Raw genomic sequence first — 19413 nt, 5'->3', positions numbered from 1 at the left:
GGCTGGTGCTTTACCACTTGAGCCAAAGCTCCACTTCTGGCTCTTTGCCAGTTAATTGGAGATAAGAATCTCATGGGCTTTTTTTTTGGCGGGGTCTGCGTTGTCTTTAAATAACAATCCTCAGAACTCAGCCTTCCTGATTAGCTAGTATTGCAGGCCAGGAACCACTAGCGTGCAGCTTCTAATGCTTTAATAGAGCACAAAATAATGTGTAAGTGGTGTGGTTGAGTTGAACTATGTTTAATCTTTTTAAGTGTATGAGAAAACAGCAATTGAATGTGGTCACCTTTTTTAAAATTTTCTTTCTTTTTTTTTTTAATTGTGAAAATACTGTACAGAGGGGTTACAATTACATGGGCAAGGTAATGAGTACATTTCTTATCAAGCATTGTTGCCTCCTCCTTGTTTCCTCTTCCCATTCTTGTGGTCACCTTTAAGTGATGGGTTTATAAAGAAACTTTTCCCCTGATTTTATTTCTTCATTAAGCAATTTTTCTATGAATCTGATAAAGGAATATAGAAAATTTATGGTGCCACAGCTAGCATCAGTAGACTAGAAAGTCTTCTGACCATAGCCAAATACAGTTAAGATAAAAATTTTAGCTTCTTTTCTTTGAAATGTAAAATTGGGTTAATGTTTAAAATTTCATTCTTGTACCTCTATTTTTGCTTCATTATTATGCAGTCTTCGGGCACTTTAGGAAAGCAAAAGGAAACAGTGAGGTACTCAATAAACCTAGACACCAACACCTTATTAAGGAATAAGAATTTGATGCGTGATGTATTCAAATTTAATATGTACACTTTGGAGCATGCTGGATAGCTTGAAAGGACTCAATGAAACATGTATTTCAAAGCTAGCTTCATGATCAAAGTCAAGATTTAATAATCAGGACTCTCTAATACATGGGAAAGCCCAATATGGAAATATCACTTTGAACTAAGCAGAATTACAACTGTTTAAAATGTAAATCAATTATAAGGTGTTAATACAATAAGAAACTTACTTATCCACATGAAAAGTATGTCAGACATTAATTAAACTTATTAGAGTTTATATGTCCCTGAAAAAGTAGCTTGTAGAATCCAAGCTAAGCCTCTGCTTAATGGTTAATTTTGCATTTTATCCTTAATCTAATCTGAGCCAATGGCTCTTCTTCCAGAGTTTTATCATGATGTGTAGAGGTCCCAGCAAAGCCCTGAGTTCTTCTCATGTTAGCAAAAGATCCACGCAGCACATAGATGTTACAAAATGACTGTGGAGCATCTTTGAATGCATTAGGGAGGAGCAAGTTTTCAATCTCAAGGGTGATAGAAATGCAGTCTAAAAGTAACTCATGCATTGGAAGAAACGCTACATCCTGACATCTTAGAAATACAAGGAGGACATTAATAATAGAAAGCCTGCTGCCTCCTATCACCCATATAGCAATGTTGATAGCTGAGAATCCTAACAGTGGTTTGATCTCTGCATTTGAAGGTGACCTTGGCAATAGTCCATGTTTTCCATGGATCACCCAATATCCCAAGGACAACTTCTCCTGTGCCATATGACAGATACTGCCACTAGATTGCCAGAAGTCAAAACACATGTTTTTTTAAAACACAATTCTGTTACTGTTATGTCAAGCTTCATGGATTTCAGAAGGGCTAATGGAAGAGCTGGCACAAGGTGAAAGTTGTGATAGTTAAAGCACCTTTCACTGGGTCCAGTTACATAGATTACAGCCATGACTGAGCTCAAACTGGTTTGTCTCAAGTCAGTAATGCCTAGTAATAGATACTGGAAAAATCACATGGATCATGACTAAATGGACTCTTGATGAAAGTACGATCAGCTGATTAGAAGAGTTGATGGTCTGAAAAAACCCGAGAAGAGACTGGTTCATGCAAGGCTCCAGAGGGCCAAAAATATGGTGTCCAGGAATGCTACCTCCATTAAGCAGTATCATGAACAGTTGTTGACATGCATGGCCTGCTTAGGAAATTCAAAGCCAATCCCCTGAAACAACCCAAACACAACTTCAACTAAGGCGAAGAGTCCAGAGCCCCAGCATTGCCCTTGTGTATGTGATATAGTGCTCTCTGGAGAAGGATAACCAGTAAAATTGTGACATCAGCTCTGGAGAAAGGCATACAATTAAATCTGCTCAGAATTAAAAAAAAATCAACAACAACAGGGCTGGGAAGGTGGCTCAGGCTAGTGCGCTTGCCTTGCATGCATGAGGCCCTGGGTTCAATTCCTCAGCACCACATAAGCAAAAAGAAAAAAGCCGGAAGTGGTGCTGTGGCTCAAGTGATAGAGTGCTAGCCTTGAGCTGAAGAGCTGAGGGACAGCTCCCAGGCCAGAGTTCAGGCCCCACAACCGGGCCCTTTCCCCCCCCCACCAAAATCAACAACAGTAGTAGCATGACAGAAAACCGTACAGACCTAGCTTTTTTTTTTAAAGGGAAAATTCAGCTTTCCCAGCTACTGCAGAGATTTTACTCAGTTCTGCCAGCAGAGGGCAGCATCAGATTATTTTAAATGTGGCAAATCCACTTTAGGAAGAGGGACCATGCTTTGCTTTAACAAGCATTTATATATCTACTACACTTAAATAACATTTGGTATTTTCAAGAGGGGGTTCCTAAAACAAGAGGGTGTTCCAACCTAGACTTCTTATTAATTTAACCTGAACTTGATTATTCAAGTTGACTTTGCACAAGAAAAGCATAGACGATATGTATGCGCAGTCAAGACTTTGAACAAAATACAGGCACCATTCACAATCTGTTGTCCCTTTTTAATGCCTATGTTGTTATGATTTGGACCCAGACATGGAACAATGGGAGAGAACATGAAGCTGGTCAAAGGAAGAAACACTCATGAACATGAGCAGAATTTGCAGGCTTCTCTTAACAAAAGCGATGAGTGTTTCCTTCTTCATATCACAACATATCTATCTTACAGAGGAAATGCAATCAGGGAAGTAGTTTTCCCAAATGGCATTGCAATCGCCCAGGTGCCAAGTAATCGCAGCTGGTGAGTGACTTCTCAGTATCACGAAATTTCTTTTCAATCTTAAAAAAAAAAAAGCAATTGAAATATTTTTGGTGCAAATCCTGAAACTTACAGCTTCAGTTTATTTGAAAAGGAAAAAAAATCCCAAATGAGAATTCAACAAAAACTGTAAATCACCTAAATTACACTAAAATAAGCTGCAATTCAGAAATATTAACGGCATGTTAATGACATATCACACATGCTTACCTTCATGGAAGCTTTTAGCTCAGAAGCATCATACTGAGCAGGTGTCTTCAACAAGCCCAGAATCACTGTCTCCAGGTGACCAGATAAAGCAGACTTCAGCGCGGACGGAAGTTCCTTTAGGAAGACAGGCAATCAGACACATGGAAAATGGGGTTGGTAACTAATATTCGCTTTAAAACCAGTTAGCAAAATTCAAAGTGAAACAGGTTGTAAACCTCTCGCCACTCTGGGGTCATGGGTCACATGTGCTTTCCACAGCACTCCTTTCAAAAGACCCAGCTGTCAGAAAGAAACTTCACCAAATTCACACCGAGTTTTCCTTCACCCCCTGTCATTAAAAAGAAATTGAAGCATGATGGAATCCTTCAGGAAATCCTAACTGTGAAGACCCGATAATGATACCCACTGGACAGTATAAGACCCTGTGGAAGATAGGGTGTTTTCTAGAGTCATGTTAGCATGGAGAGCTCCAATGCCTGCAGAGATCACTCAAGAGATATTTGTGCAGCTGCATCAGGACTATGGCCTTGGACTTTCCAAGGAATCAGGGAACCAGAGGCCTCAACATGACTGGAAATGGGTTTATAAGGCTTCCCTATACAAACCACTTGATCTAATACGGAAGAGATATTTACTCAGACTTACTAAACTGTCATGGGGTTAATGGAGAAGATGGGGAACTAAAGGTCTCCTCTTGACTTTTGCTGTAAATTACTTTTTTTTTTCTCTCTCTCTCTCTCTTTTTGTCAGTCATGGGTTTGAACTCAGGGCCTGGGATGCTGTCCCTGAGCTCTTCTGCTCAAGGCTAGCACTCTACCACTTGGAGCCACAGCGCCACTTCTGGTTTCCTGGTGGTTAACTGGAGATAGGAGTCTCCCAGACTTTCTTGCCTAGGGTGGCTTTGAACCAAGATGCTCAGATCTCAGCTTCCTGAGTAGCTAGGGTTACAGGTGTGAGCCCCCAGTGTCCAGCTTATAAAGTACTTCTTAAGAGGGTTTCAGGTCACCATGAACATAAGCTAAATAACCCTAATTCAATGTGGCTTCCAACTTGGGATACAACTTCCTACCATTCATGGGCCTTGAATTCACATGGTTGAACTCTTCTTCCTGTAATGATTTTCTTCTTTTTTCTGTTTTCCTGTTTGCTCCCTACTTTCTTTCCCTCCTGTTTTCTAAATGTTAAGCCCTCAAGGAAACTGCAAACTCTTAAGAGAAGTGGTTTGCAGCCTACTTCAGGGATAAAGTCAGATCCTGCCCAGATGTCATGAAGGTTAGAACTGACACGGCTCTGAGAAATCACCATGACAAACCTTCTCCCCACCCACTTTTCCTGCTTCCCTGAGTTCTAAGAACACATGGCCCTGGGGAGAACATTTTTTCAAAGCAAGATTTTCCAACATGGTTTTCCAATTTGGAACTCTGAGGTTAGATGATCCCAGACTTAGCCTATCCCTTGACATTCCCAGTTCTCTGCTCAAACCTCAAATGGCATCTAAACACCTACTGACTTCTACTTTTACTCTCAACTCTGTCTGCATTCCACTTCCTGTTTCTCGGAATATCTAGCACAGGACTTTAGTGTTTAACCAAAATCCCAGATATGGTTGGCAGACCCAACACAGCCATTCCCTACAGAGGGCAGTCTCCTACCTGGTCTGCTTCCCTTGTGTTGTATGTTCCCAGGTCAAGTTCACCCCGGGGGCAGCCTGGGTCCACATCCCTATAGTACTAGGCAGGTAACTCATCTCAAATGATAAGGCTCTATGTTTAGGATTTTCTTCAAAAACTACCTCCAGAAGTTTACCAAACCTTTCTATAAATGACAGTTCTCTCTGATCAAGGTCACAAACTAGCAGCAGCTGGGCGCTGGTGGCTCACACCTATAATCCTAGCTACTCAGGAGGCTGAGATCTGAGGATCACAGTTCAAAGCCATCCCAGGAAGGAAAGTCCATGAGACTCATCTCCAGTAAACCACCAGGAAACTGCAAGTGGCGCTGTGGCTCAAGCGGTAGAGTGCTAGCCTTGAACTGTTGAGCACAGGGACAGTGCCCAAGCCCAGAGTTCAACTCCACGACCCCCCAAAAAATGTTTTTAAAGTATCAGCAGAAGAACAAGTTGTCTCTAACACACAGCAAAAACTGCTCTTGCTGACCCCTACCATGATTCTGGGCCTATCATCCTTCCCACGGGATCTATGAGAGCTTTGTTCTCCATATATCTCATTTGAAATCAAGATCTAGGCCTTTGTGTTTGTGTGTACACACAGTTCTAAGACCACACTCGGTGACAACTGAATGAGCAATTATTTCCTTACCAAACTAGTTGGACTGTCTGCTCTTACTTGGCTGTGCTAGCTCGGGGGAAGCTGGAGAAATAAAACATTCCCCTCTGTGCCTCACCGTGGCAGATTAATGGAAATCTAGTGGAAGAAGAATTTTAATACACACGGGATGAAAGTAGTCAGCTGCTTTCCTACTTCCGTCCTTGCCAACTGATTGGGAGGGGGAGGAGGGACCCATAATAAGGCTTGAGCTACAGCTCCCAAGACCCCCAGTGGCTATGTGAACCCCAAGAACAGAAAGTCTTGCCAGCTCATCTCTGCTGGTAGTTCTAAGTGAAAGCTTAAGTCAAACAGGAGCAGCAGGAAGCCGCTCCTACGCTCTCACCGCGCCATCCAAGAAGACATCAAAACCTTTTAATAGCAAGAAGTTAAAAATAAAGCAGCCCATCCTTCAAAATAAAATTTCCTAACACTGTGACAAAATAAAAATGAACATAGGTGGGCTGTTCTTTAGCCACTAGTGGACAGGCAAAGGAAAAAAAAAAAAAGAATGCCAAGGCTTTAAATAGTAGAAGCATGCTGGGTTAAAGATAACCTGAGAGACCAAACGCACTATACTACCAACTAAGCCCACTCACTGCACACCCGTCAGAAATTCAGGTTCTTTGTTTTTCTTTTCTTTTTTGAGAATAAGAGGGAGATGGTAGGTTTGATTTTCAGAGGAGGTTACAGTGCTAAGATCAAATTAGAAACTGCTTTCCTCCCCTCATTCCAAGGCTTCAACTCAGAGCCTCACCCTCTCACTTGTTTGCTCACAGCTAGTACTGCACCATCCGAGCGATCCTGCTTTTTGCTGGTTAATTGCAGACAGAGTCTCCTAAACTTTTCTGCGTGGACTGGCTTTGAACCATGATCCTCCAAGATCTCAGTCTCCTGAGTAGCTAGAGTTACAAGTGTGAGCCACTGATGCCGGTATAAATTTATCAAGAGCTGCCAAAAGTCATAAAAATGAAATTAATTGCTGCACGTAGAAAATTAAGCACAGTGCCTAGCATAAAGTAAGAACTCAACGAATGGTGCCAATGATTATTATTGTTACCCTTCTTCTCTATTCCTTCCTATTTTTCTATTTCTAGAACTCCTCTCTCTCCTTATATGCTAGGTAGGGGTCACAGGGTATTGGAATAATGGTTGCTGTCTTTGTATATGAACTTCCACGTATGAATAGCAACGGTTACACAGGAGTTAGAGGGAAAGCTTGTATACCCAAGGCTTCCAGAAGGCTCTTGCTGCTGAGGGCAAAAGCCACAGTTCACCCAAAGGAAAAAAACAGAGTGTTAGGAAAGCTAAGTGTCACAAGTCAAGCCCTTTGTGCCTGAAATTACCCATACCTTTTTGGTCCTTCTGTGGTAGGCAAAGGCAATGTCCTGCCTCTGCTCATTGCTGCGGTTTGTCAAAATGTTCACGATGGTGACCTCATCCACGCCTGTGGGGAGACAAGTTGCAAGTAGTTAACTGTATATTCTAGATACTTGTTTGTTTGTTTGTTTGTTTGACAGAAGCTTTTAAACAAGAGTTTTGCAAACTGAAATTTATAGATACTCTTTTCCAAAGTGAATTGCCAGAGCATCAAGATTAGTTCTTGTTGTGTTGTGTCGGCTGTACTTGGGTTTGAACTCAAGACTTCACATTTGCTGGCCATTCTGCCAGCCCCTTTGTGTGTGTGTGAGTGTGTATGTATATTTGTGTGTGAGAGCAAGAGAGAGAAAGAGAGGAAGAAAAGTTGGTTATTCCTAAGAGAAGGTCTTGCTTTATGCTTTGGCGATCTTGCACTGTAATCCTCCTATTTGACTTTCTCCATTAGCTGAATGATACTTAGCCATTGGTCCAGATGGAGTCTTGGCCTCTATTTCTTTTTATCAAAACATTCTATTCAACATGTTCTCACATCCTCTTTTCTTATTTCCCCTCCTCCAAGGGCCTTGAACTTTAAACCTAGGTGGACTTTTTCCAGTATTTGTGTTTAAAAGACTATTTTGTTCATAAATTGGCTTCTGGAATCAACAGCAGGAGGTGTGTTTGTAGAGTTTTGGCAGTCAGATGGAACAACAAAGACTTAGGGGATTTTAAATGGAAGTCTCCAAATTGCCCCTTAACTGGGGATTTAATAGAAAGTAACTGCAAGCTGAATTAATAGGGACAATTATTTATATTTATTGCAGGATTACAGCTATATAAGCAGCTAGGTATAATTTCTATAATTATACAAACTGTCATGACAAATGAGTCAGTTTTAATATGGCAGTTGTATTTTAATAGCATAATTGATTAACACAATCATGCTTATTGAAGACTAAATCGTTTTGGAAGGAAAATAAACGTTCCACTGCTTTTAATCTTCAATAGGCAATTTTAATAATCAATTTTATAACTTTATTAAAAAAGAGTAAGTGTTTTAATCTAAATTAAATCTAAATTGGGAGGTTTGAAGTGCCACCAAAATATGTTAGTACCTATTTTAATTGGAACATGTGTATTTACAAAGATAAGCAATATTTTCTGGTATGAGGAAGTTTCCAATTTTATATCAGAAATCCTCCTAACCTGCCATTTTAACTTAAGAAAGAATGATTTTAAGGGTTCTGAATATGAAAGGCTCTCTTCACCTCCCACTGATTAAGAACTCTGGTTAATAAAAGGAAAAAAATCTTTGTCATAACTGGATAGGTAATTCTGAGGTAAGAGAGTAGAGTCTTTATGTTCACAAGGTCACTCACAAACTGCAGACAGCTTGGTTTAAAGAACATCAGGAGTGTGAAGAAAAAAAAAACAACCGCCACCACCACCAAACAACAAAAACCCAGAAAGGCCAGAACTATTGTGATTGAGGCCAAACAAGAAACCGACTGAGAGGGCAGGGATCTTGATCTCTCAAATGTGTTAGAAAGATCAAAAGGCACAAAGCTAAAGTTTCTGGGCATAAAAATAAGTAACATCTTTAAAACTTGTTTCAAAGTGGATTTATACCAACACATTGGTTATTGTAACTAAAGCTTCTACAACTTCAACTTTGATTTTTAGAGTCCTTAGTATAAGCACAGAGCCCCCAGCTGCTGTAATAGGAATCCATACCAAAGATGTTTATTTCAGTCTTCTATATACTATCAACAAATAAAGAGGGAGCAGGGAACTTGTGGCTCATGCCTCTAATCCTAGCTATTAAGGAGGCTGAGACCTAGGAGGTCACAATTTGAAGCCAGGCCGGGCAGAAAAGTCCTCAAGACTTCATCACTAATTAACCAAAAGAATCAGGGTTGGAAGTGTGGCTCCAGTGATAGAGGGCCTATCCAGCAAGTGAACCAAGTACCAGCAAACAAACAAACAAAAGGAACAAAAATCTATTAGGAAAAAGAAAACTACTGATTTAATGAATGGAAACTTGCCTCGTATTTAACTTTCTTACCTGTATCTCCTGATGTTGAATTCTTACAACCATAGTACAATTCTCTCTTCTCACTTTAATTCTATTTCCCAAGTAAACTTAGGGACTGCTAACCTCTCTCTACACATACCAAGAATCCAGGAAAAAATCATTCTCAGAAACAAATATATAACATGTGTACATGTCAGAATGTGGTCCTTGGTTTGAAATGGCAGGGAGCACTTAATAAAAATTAAAAAAACAAAAAACAAAAAACACAGTCTCATTGCTGGTTACATTGGCTCATGCCTGTTGTCCTAACTACTCAGGAGGCTGAGATCTGAGGATGGAGGTTTGAAGCCAGCCTGGGCAGGAAAGTCCCTGAGAATCTCACTCTTCCTTCCCTACCCCCCTCCAAAATAAGCTGGAAGTAGAGCTGTGGCTCAAGTGGTAAAATACTAGCCTTGAATACATAAAAGTCAGGGATAGCATCCAGGTACTGAGTTCAAGTCCTAGAACTGGCACCAGAAAAAAAAAGTTTCCCGAGCCCTAGGTGAGCTCTGCCTCGATGATTCTCTGGGATTTAGGACGCTGAGAGCAGCATTTCAACAGTCCCCTGGCAATTCCTAACCTGAGAGTATGACACAGATGGAGAGCCACAGGTAGGGACGGGAAAGAGCCTTCGAAATCTGTCTGTGATAAGACTTTTATGCCATTACTACCAATGGTTTCTGGTAGGTACAGGGGTTATAAGCTTAGAGCAAGAAATGCTTTCCTTTGTCTAAACTCTAGTAAGAAATAACCGTTCGTAAGAAGTCATTCTACAATTTTTGCCACAGTCCTATGCTCTCTAAATCAACAAAACAGTCTTCACCTGCTGTAATCCTACAGCAGCTAAGTGTCCAGCCAGCAGAGCTGAAAGTCAATGCAATTACTGAAAAATCCCAGTCAAAGAACCTGAGTGGGTTAACCAGAACCTTTCCCTAGGAGGCAGCACCTGGAGCTACAGTCAGGAACAACCTAAATATATTTCACCTACATTATTTACCCAGCCAACAGCCTGCTGAGATGCAGGATGGGACACAAGTAAGTTATCTGACACTTGACACGTACGAGAATGCCAGTAGCCACCAAGAAACTCCACAGAGGCGATTTTTCTGCAAGCTTCCACTTGTTGCCCCACCTCCCCAATCTTTCCTGCATCAGCACTTTCCCGTTGTCTGCCTGCATGTTTCAAATTGAACTGGAAAGAGGAAAAAGGCTATGGAGCCCTGGGATGGACTCTCCAGCCTCTACTGAAATGTCAAAATACATCCATCTGCCAGTGAGACGGAGCAATCCTTTTAGGACACGTCTACCATTTCCTTCCACCTGCTATCCTAGTGTGGGAAGTAATTTTACTCTTGTGGAAAATGCATAAGTTGCTGAGTGCAAGTGGCTCACGCCTGTAGTCCTAGTTACTCAGGAGGCTGAGATCTGAAGGTCATGATTTGAAGCCAGCCCTGGCATGAAATTCCGTGAGCTCCTTATCTTCATTTAAGCACCAAAAGGCCAGAAATGGAGCTCAGGTGGTAGAACATTAGCCTTAAACACAAAAGCTCAGGGACAGTACACAGGCCCAGATTACAAGCCCCAGGACCAACATGGAAAAGGAAAGAAAAGAGTTCAGCACACTTAGAAGTGGAAGAACTCTCAGCCACCTGGGCCAGCACAGTCATCAAAAACCAGACCCAGCCAGCACCAGGACACCGGGAAAGCTTTGTATTCAACACCAGTCACCAGGGTTATGAGAGTCTGTCTCTCTGGACCTGTACTTTCTGAATTCTCATTTGCTAGGGCTTTGGGAAGGATTTTGCAAGACAGAAAATTGTGAGGGAGGTAAAAAGCTTGCAGAAGAAGCAACTTTAGATAACTTTCTGTTCCTTCCCATGCCTCTGGTAGGCTCACCCGGGGAAGCAGTAATGTGTATAGGCATCCAAAGAAGGTGAAGAGGCACACCTTTGAAATCTTACTTCCAAAATGACTACAAACAGCAGGTACCAGTGGCTCACACCTGTAATCCTAGCTATTCGGGAGGCTGAGATCTGAGGATCCTGGTGGTTCCAAGCCAGCCCAGGCAGAAAAGTCTGTGAGACTCTTTTTTTTTTTTTTTGGGTCCGGTCGTGGGGCCTGAACTCTGGGCCTGGGCGCTGTCCCTCAGCTCTTTAGCTCAAGGCTAGCGCTCTACCACTTGAGCCACAGCGCCACTTCCGGCTTTTTCTTTTTGCTTATGTGGTGCTGAGGAATCGAACCCAGGGCCTCAGGCATGCAAGGCAAGCGCTCTACCACTGAGCCATCTTCCCAGCCCGTCTGTGAGACTCTTATCTCCAGATAACCAGCAAAAAGCCAGAAGTGGAGCTGTGACTCAAGGGGCAGAGCACCAGCCTTGAGTGAAAAAGCTAAGAGGAAGCATCTAGACTCTTGAGTTCAAGCCCTAATACTGGCTCGGGGAGGAGAAGTCTAATACAAATCAGGGTTTTCCAAGATTGGCAAGGAGCCAAGGCACACACACATGCATTTGGCTTCTGAGGGGTAATAGCACACACAGGTTTGTAAGCGTTAACTCTTTGAATGAGGTCAGTCTGCTAATCTAAGAGCTCACAGCAAATTCAGCAATACTTCAATTCTGATGGAAAGATGGGTGACTGTCCTAGGGGCCCGTCAGCCTGAAGCAACACCTTTGCTAAGTGAATGCCCCCCGGGAAAGTGACACTGACAGCAGGTGACAGGCAGCAGACTTCGGGGTCCTGGGGCGCTCCAATCATCTTTCATATTTTTCAAGCATGGAGACTTGAGTCTAAAATGATGGCCCAATGCAAATCCATAAAGTCCTCCTTTCTGTGAGAGGAACCCCAAGTCAGCTTCACAGCCTGGCATTCCATGGAAAATGTGTCTTTATTGTTGATGGCAAGGAACCAACAGCCATTCGCAACAGGATGCTGACTCACACTGCGCAGACACCCTGACTACACAAAGAAAATGGGTTTGGTTTGTGTTTGAAGAAGGCTTAGGAGGCCTCAGGGCCAAGGGGTTAACTGGTCAGAAAGAAAGGGAAACTTGCCAGCTCCTTGACTTATCTAAATTATGGGGGGGGGGGAGACAAGCCTGGGCTCAGATAACTGCGGTATACTGATATCAGAGCTTAGAAGAAATCATCTTCTGAAAATTAAGAGACATGCCACAGGGAGAGACATATGGGTATATACATATTTTATTTATTATGATAGCAACCTTTTTAATGAGCACCTACTATGGGCAAGGAGGTTCTTTCTATCATGTGACTTAAACCCCATCCCCATGAAGTGTGTTGTACTATGGTCCCCTTGTTCCTGTTGTACTGAAGAGGAAACCAATACAAACCAGGGTACCTGTAGCTGCTACCTGTAAGCCTAGCTACTCAGGAGGCTGAGATCCAAGGATCAAGGTTTAAAGCCAGCCTGGAGAAACAAATTGATGAGACTCTTATCTCCAATTAACCACCAAAAAAGCTGGAAGTAGGGTTGTGGCTTAAGTGGTAGCTTAAGAGTGTCAGCTTTGAGCAGAAAAGTCGAATGAGAGTGAAAGTCCGGGTCCCAAATTCAAGCCTCTATAACCTGTGTTGGGGGGGCAGGGAAGAGAGAGAATATAAATTACCCCCCCCCATTTGCTGTGCTCTCTCAGCTGAATGAATGTATCTCCAGGTGTGCAGATGAAACCAGAAATAAACATCCTGGCTTGCTTTCCAGTGGCCTAGGATATTAATCTTTTGGCCGTGTTGGAAATCTTCAGTGGTTCTATTTTAAAAGTATAAAAGAAAGGAAGAAATGCACAAACTTGCTGCACTGAAGCTTCTATACTTGTGCTTCTGAGAAGGGGGGAACTCACCCACTTTTGCACCCCTTCCGGAGAGCACAAATAACTGCTAAGAATCAAAACTGGCGGTAATAATAGAGCCACGCATCACCCGCCTCTTCCATAGAGAGAGACCAAAGCTGTTCCAACTTATTGGCACTCACACTAACTCTAGGGTTGTGCTGTTGCTAATTACAATCTATTTTATATAGTCTAGATTCATCCTTTTCTAATTTAGCTGACTTTCCTTTCTAGTTATTTGGACCCATATGGTACACCAGTCACAGCTGTGTTGTGCACTCCCCACTATATATTTAACCCAAGGCCAATCTAGACCAAGAGACTCCTACAGATCTTCAGAAAACTCTGGTTAATTAAGCAATATCACTACTTAACATAAGTAATCGCATAGTCATCCTCAAGCCAGCCACAGAGTGCGCGCGCGTGCATGCACACACACACACTGTCATGCATTTGGTTTAGGTAACAAAAGACATACTGAGATCTCTAAGCAGATATAAAGCTGAGTCTTAGCAGTGATTAAATTCACTGGGAGATCAAGTCAAAGCTTGCTGCAGACTCTTCTTTCTGGATAACATCTAGAGTTTGGAATGATCCTTTGGGGTCTCAGGTCCCACTCGACTGTGTGCTCTAGTATCTGTATCCTTTCTTTTTCAGTTGTGGGGCTTGGGCCTGGGTGCCCCAGGTAGGAAAAAGCTAGGAGCTTTTTTGCTCAAGGCTAGCATTCTGTCACTTTCAGCCATAGCTCCACTTCTGGTATTCTGGCGGTTAACTGGAGATAAGTGTCTTGTAGACTTTCTAACCCAGGCTAGCTTTGAACCCTGATCCTCAGATCTCAGCCTCCTGAGTAGCTAGGCTTATAGGCATGAGCCACCAGTACCCAGCTTCTGTGTACTTCTGCCTGTTACTTGAATTAGAGCTTTACCTCCTAGTTCCATGGGCCAGGGCACTATACACAGTTCATGAAATAAAGCCCTTGCCTCTGGAACTAGATAATGGGGAACAGAGATAATGGAGCTATAAACACAGCAAACCAAGGACTGGCTCTGCCACCTTCTCAGAGCAAGCCTGAGAAGAGCTACTGAGACTGAGACTGAGTGACAGGGGTATGGAGAGCCCTGGAGAATGAAGGGCATCCTAAACTTATGTAGGAGCAAAGATAGAGGCACCATCTATGGGCGCCGCGGGAGGTGGGGGGGGGGGGTTGGGAGGAGGGGTGGAGGGAGTGGATAGAGCCAGAGAGAATCTGCAGTTTGTTCTGCAGGTGACACCCACACCTACACATACACTACCCTCATCTAGGAGAGGGCAGAGTCATCTTTGGGTCTTTGGCTTGAGTTCCTATCAGCCTTCATTGTTTATATTTTGTGTCTTTTGATGTCAAGGAAACACCAGCTCCTGAAAAACAGTTTGAGGTAGGAGCTCAGCAAGGTGTGGCAGGAGTTTCTTAACTACACTCAAGCTTACCATTAGCTCACTCTCTAATTAGTCTTCGTTATCTTTAAAAGAAAAATAAGAGAAAGGAGAAAGGAACAAAAGGGTTGTTACTGTACATAAATAATACCTCATTTTTTTGTTTTTAATTAACTTCACTGCCTTCCACTGTGCACGTAAAACATATCATCATTCGATGTTTGGGGGAAAAAAATGCAGGGTATACTGAAAGCAGAAGAAAAGGCTGGATTTTCCATAACTGCATAAATCACTTACTAATACCTTTTATTTTTGCCTTTTTGATTAAAAAATTGTGGCTGTCAGCAGACAGTAGAGTATACACTATTTTATATCCATTTTTCTGCAGAACTGACAAGTTTAAGGATGTTAAAATGAGTGCATAGAATTGACTCTGATAATGGTTACACAGCTCGGTAAATACACCAAAAATATTCAATAGTGCTTCTAAATGGATGAATTGTATGACTTATGAGTTCCATCTCAATAAAGTTGTCAAAAAACGCTTCATAAACTTAATTTTCCACATCTATATGACATTCTTCAGACAGCCTAGTTTTTCACTTGATCATTTGCATAATCATTTCTTAACCAAAAGATCTATCTGGGTTTTTTCACTATTGTAGCCAAACTAATGATATTCACATTTAACAATACACTGAGCAGTTATGGATACTATATTCTTTCCTCTCAAGTTTCCAAAGATTTAAGGGTTATATAATTTCTGCTGGGCAGCAAGCAGTGGGGCTCATGCCTATAACAGCCTAATTCCTTGAGAGGCTGAGATCAGAATTATAGTCCGAGGCTATCCCAGGAATACACATGAGACCCCTTCTCAACCCCTGGGCATGGTGGTCCACATCTGTCATTCTAAACTTCCTGGAAGGTTGATTAGATGAATTTCTGCCCTGTCAGAAAAGTTCATAAGACTCTGTTAAGCACCTGTCATCCCAGCTACTATGGGAAACTTAAATAGTTGTTCATACTTCAAGCACCTACCTTACCTCAAAATAATCAGTCCCAAAAAGGGCTGGAGGCATGGCTCATAGTGTCATCAAAAAACAAAACCACCACCACCACAACAACAAACTCAACAACATAGAAATCCTAAAGGACCAACAGACTTAACTCAAGAAAACAGTTTCTGGGGGCTGGGAAGGTGGCTCAATAGTAGAGTGCTCACCTTGCATGCATGAGGCCCTGGGTTGGATTCCTCAGCACCACATAAGCAAGAAAAAAAAAAAAAACAGTTTCTCTCTAGAACGGCTAATCAACAAAAAAAAAAAAAAGTAGTTGTAAGTGAGAATCACTGAACATTAAGTCTTGGGAGGAGGGGAAGGGACACAGATCCTAAACACAAATGTGAGGCCTATCAGATGACAACAGTGTAACAGTTGGACAATCGTTGGCATTCCTGAACATACTATAAGACAAAGGAAACAATCCAGTCCTAACAGTTGGGTGCTGTTATGTACAGCATCTAAGAAAGCATGCCTAGGCTGAGTAGTAGAGCTGTCTGTGTTTGAATCCCAGTATGAGGCAAGGCCAAGAGACATGAAGTCTGTTAATCCAGAATCTGTTATGAATTGGGAATGAGAGAGCTTCGTAGCAGAGATTAATTTGCAGCTCACCTGAGCTGGAGGTTCCTGAAGTGTACAATCTGCCTATCATAGTGAGCATTCATTCCATAAATACAGTTGGGAAGGGCAGCTGCTTCTGACCAAACTGGATTGAAGTCTTAATCCAACAGATGGTCCTACTTGGAAACTGGAGCCTTTTGCTAATTCAGAAAGGGCCTGGAGTATTTCTGTTAGTCTGGTTTCAGTTGTGGCCAGAGTTCATTTGTGCAATCTTTGCATTCCAGTGTGCTAAAAGCTTTCTCACACAGTAATAAAAGCACCCTTTGTCCCAGGCTTGTAAAAGGCCCCATCTTTGTCAAATTAGTTAACTGCTAGACTTCAGAGGATGTCTCTACAATGGCGTGTTGGAAAGCCACAAGAATCCAGGCACACCCAGTTGACAAAGGATGAGTTAGGAGAGCAGACCACGTAAGCTTGTGTGAGTGAGTGTGAGTGAGTGTGAGTGTGTGTGTGAGTGTGTGTGTGTGTGTGTGTGTGCAGACGCATGTATGTGTCTATTTTGAGGTGACGTATTTGGAACCCTGTTTTCATGCCAGGAACCATGCTAAGTGCTTTAATAACAACACCTGTGAGGTGGGGACTTTGTTAGCCAACTGCCTAGAGTGGAATGGGAGATTTGGCAAAGCCCAGGGTCTGTTCCCAGTCAGCTGGCAAGTGAGGAGCAGGTGGGGAGGATTTGAACCTGGGTTCTGCTATGTCCCGCTGACTAGAACTGACCATGCTGAGATAATTAACCCTGAAGATTTTTTTTTTTTTTTGCCAGTCCTAGGGCTTGACCTTAGGGCCTGGGCACTGTCCCTGAGCTTCTTTTGCTCAAGGCTAGCATTCTACCATTTGAACCACAGTGCCACTTCTGGCTATTTCTGTGTATGTGGTACTGAGGAATTGAACCCAGGGCTTCATGTATGCTAGGCAAGCACTCTACTGCTAAGTCACATTCCCAGGCCCACCCTGCAGATTGTGATTGAATGTTCTGATCAGTGACTTTTTGACAAGAATGGGCTTTAAAAAAAAAAAAAGGAAGACTTGATGGGCACCTGGGGCTCATGCCTGTAATCCTAGCTACTCAGAAGTCTGAAGACCATGGTTTGAAGCCAACCTGAGCAAAAAACATAGTCCATGAGACTCTTATCCCTAACTGATCTACAAAAAGCTAGAAGTGAATGTTGGCTCAAGTAGAAAAGTGCCAGCCTTAAGTGAAAAAGCCAATGGACAGTGAGAGCCCAGCGCACACGTGTGCATGCGCACATGCACACACACACACACACACACACACACACACACACACACACACACACACACACAAACCTTTTTAAAGATCTAATTAGGATACTGTACTATTCTCCTTCAGTTGTGCTGTTGGTCCTTCCAGGATGGTACACAAGGTCCTCATGGGGTAATACATAAGGCTGCTTGCAGGCAGATAGTGCTAGCCCATGACTTGTTAGCAATATTGGCCATGAATGGATGTCTCTGCTCTCCTTCCTGTCTCTTGAAACAAGTTTCTCCAAGGCTTTTAGAAATGGTTGCCATGACATCCATTCACTGGTCAGGAATATGCATGCAGAAAGTGGCATGTGTGTCACCTGGATTCTAGGTTCACAGGTTTTTCTCCTGAACACTAGTGGCTCATGCTTATTATCCTAGGTATTCAGGAGAGTAAGACCAGGAGGATGGAGAGTCAAAGCCAACCTGGGCAGAAAAGTCTGAGAGACTTCATCACTATGTAGCCAACAAAAAACTAGGCTGGAGGCATGGCTTAAGGGGCAGAACATCACCTGAGCAAGTAAGAAAGCTGAGCAAAAAGCATGTGGCATTGACTTCAAACCCCAGAACCAGAAAAAAGATTTTCAATGATAATCCTAATACTTCCAAGGACTCAAGGGATGGGGCAACCCCCAAAAGCTATTTCCTGCACATAAGCCAAAATGTCTGAACACCCACAACTTGATGACCCCTGGCAAGTTCTTGCTCCACTCCAGCCAATTACAATCTTTATTTGCTTTGTTTCGAAAGGGAGGCTGTCATGTGTCCTGTCCCTTCCCACTCACCCTCTTGGTCATGCAGCACTTACTTGAACCACAGGCTCAGGGATAAGCACCCCTTCTCGGGTGAATAGAAGTCTAGGTCGTCTACATCACACCAAACAAAGAGCAAAGCTAGGGGGAATCTTTCCAGCCTGTTCTAACATGTCCATCTCATTCCACATACACAGCAAAGGGTTCAGAACAAGAAAGGCCCTTAGGGGCCAGGACTGACGCCATTGGTTATGAAAGAGGGGCAGGAACATCAGAGCCAAGAGCTGAGCCAGGGGCTGGTGGCTCATACCTGCAATCCCAGCTGCTCCGGAAGCTGAGATCTCAGGATCACAGTTCAAACCCAGCCTAGGCAGGAACGTCCAGGAGACTCTTTATTTCCAATAACTACAACCTCCCCATCCCACCCCCCCACCCCCCCCCCAAAAAAAGCTGGAAGTGGTGCTGTAGCTCAAGCAAAAAAGCTTAGGGACAGTGCATAGGTCGAGTTTAAGACACACACACACACACACACACACACACACACACACACACACACACACACACACACACACACACACACACAAGCTAAAGGCTGAGTTTACAACACACAGCTTGGGTTCAGCTTTGGCTCTCAGTCTGCTTCCCTTTATTATATGCCTAAGTTTAAACACAATCTTGTACTGTAGACTTGCTTCTTTCTAAAGAGAGAGAGAGAGAGAGAGGAAGGAGGGAGCGATGGGGGCTGAGCTAGGTCTAAATCCAGCCCCTTTACAGCTGCTTTTTTTTTTTTTTTTTTTTGCCAGTCATAAGGCTTGAACTCTGGGCCTAGGCGCTGTCCCTGCGCGCTTCAGCTCAAGGCAAGTGCTCTACTGCTTGAGCCACAGCGCCACTTCCAGTTTTCTGGTGGTTTATTGAAGATCAGAGTCTCACGGACTTTTCCTTCCCTGGGCTGGCTTTGAATCACGATCCTCAGATCTCAGCCTCCTGAGTATCTACGATTACAGGCATGAGCCACTGGCCCCCGGCTACAGCTGCCCTTAAATGATCACTGCACAGAGGTTTTCAGGGAATGAAGGAATGACTCAGAATGTCTCAGTGAGATCACAGTTTGAAGCCAGTCTGAGCAAGAAAAGTCCACAAGGCTCTTAAAAAACTTCCTAAAAAGCCCTATGTGGTAGAGTTCTAGCCTTGAGTGGAAAAGCTAGGAGACGGAACCCAGGCCCTGAGTTCAAGTGGCAGTACTGGCACAGAGAGGAAAAAGAAAAATGCCTCCCATTGCCTACCTTTGGTCTTGATGGCTGTTTCGATGTTCAAGGCATCTCTCTCAGCATCGAAGTTGGTATAGGCTTTGACTGACCCATAGGCACTTGGGGGCGTGGAGTGCTGAGATTAAAACACAAACACATTCAGATAAGACATTTTACATCCCCTTCCTAAGTGAATAATTCCTCAGA

The 19413-nt window shown here is 43.0% G+C and overlaps 1 protein-coding gene across 2 annotated transcripts in view; it reads right to left on the bottom strand.

The window, feature by feature from the left end:
- The window catches only part of Anxa2 (annexin A2), a 46295-nt gene that overhangs the window by 10032 nt on the left and 16850 nt on the right, over nt 1-19413 (bottom strand). For both annotated transcript variants that reach the window (XM_069995273.1, XM_069995272.1), the window contains exons 3-5: nt 19243-19342; nt 6929-7023; nt 3253-3366 (exon numbers count right to left, since the gene is read on the bottom strand). In XM_069995273.1, coding sequence (XP_069851374.1) covers nt 3253-3366; nt 6929-7023; nt 19243-19342 — 309 coding nt within the window. The remainder of the gene's footprint in view (nt 1-3252; nt 3367-6928; nt 7024-19242; nt 19343-19413) is intronic.

This window comes from Dipodomys merriami, unplaced genomic scaffold (assembly GCF_024711535.1).
Source record: "Dipodomys merriami isolate MVZ:Mamm:240054 unplaced genomic scaffold, mDipMer1.0.p SCAF_48, whole genome shotgun sequence".
Lineage (NCBI taxonomy): Eukaryota > Metazoa > Chordata > Mammalia > Rodentia > Heteromyidae > Dipodomys > Dipodomys merriami.
The sequence above is the reverse complement of the archived record's forward strand: the minus strand, read 5'-3'. Positions and strand labels throughout refer to the sequence as shown.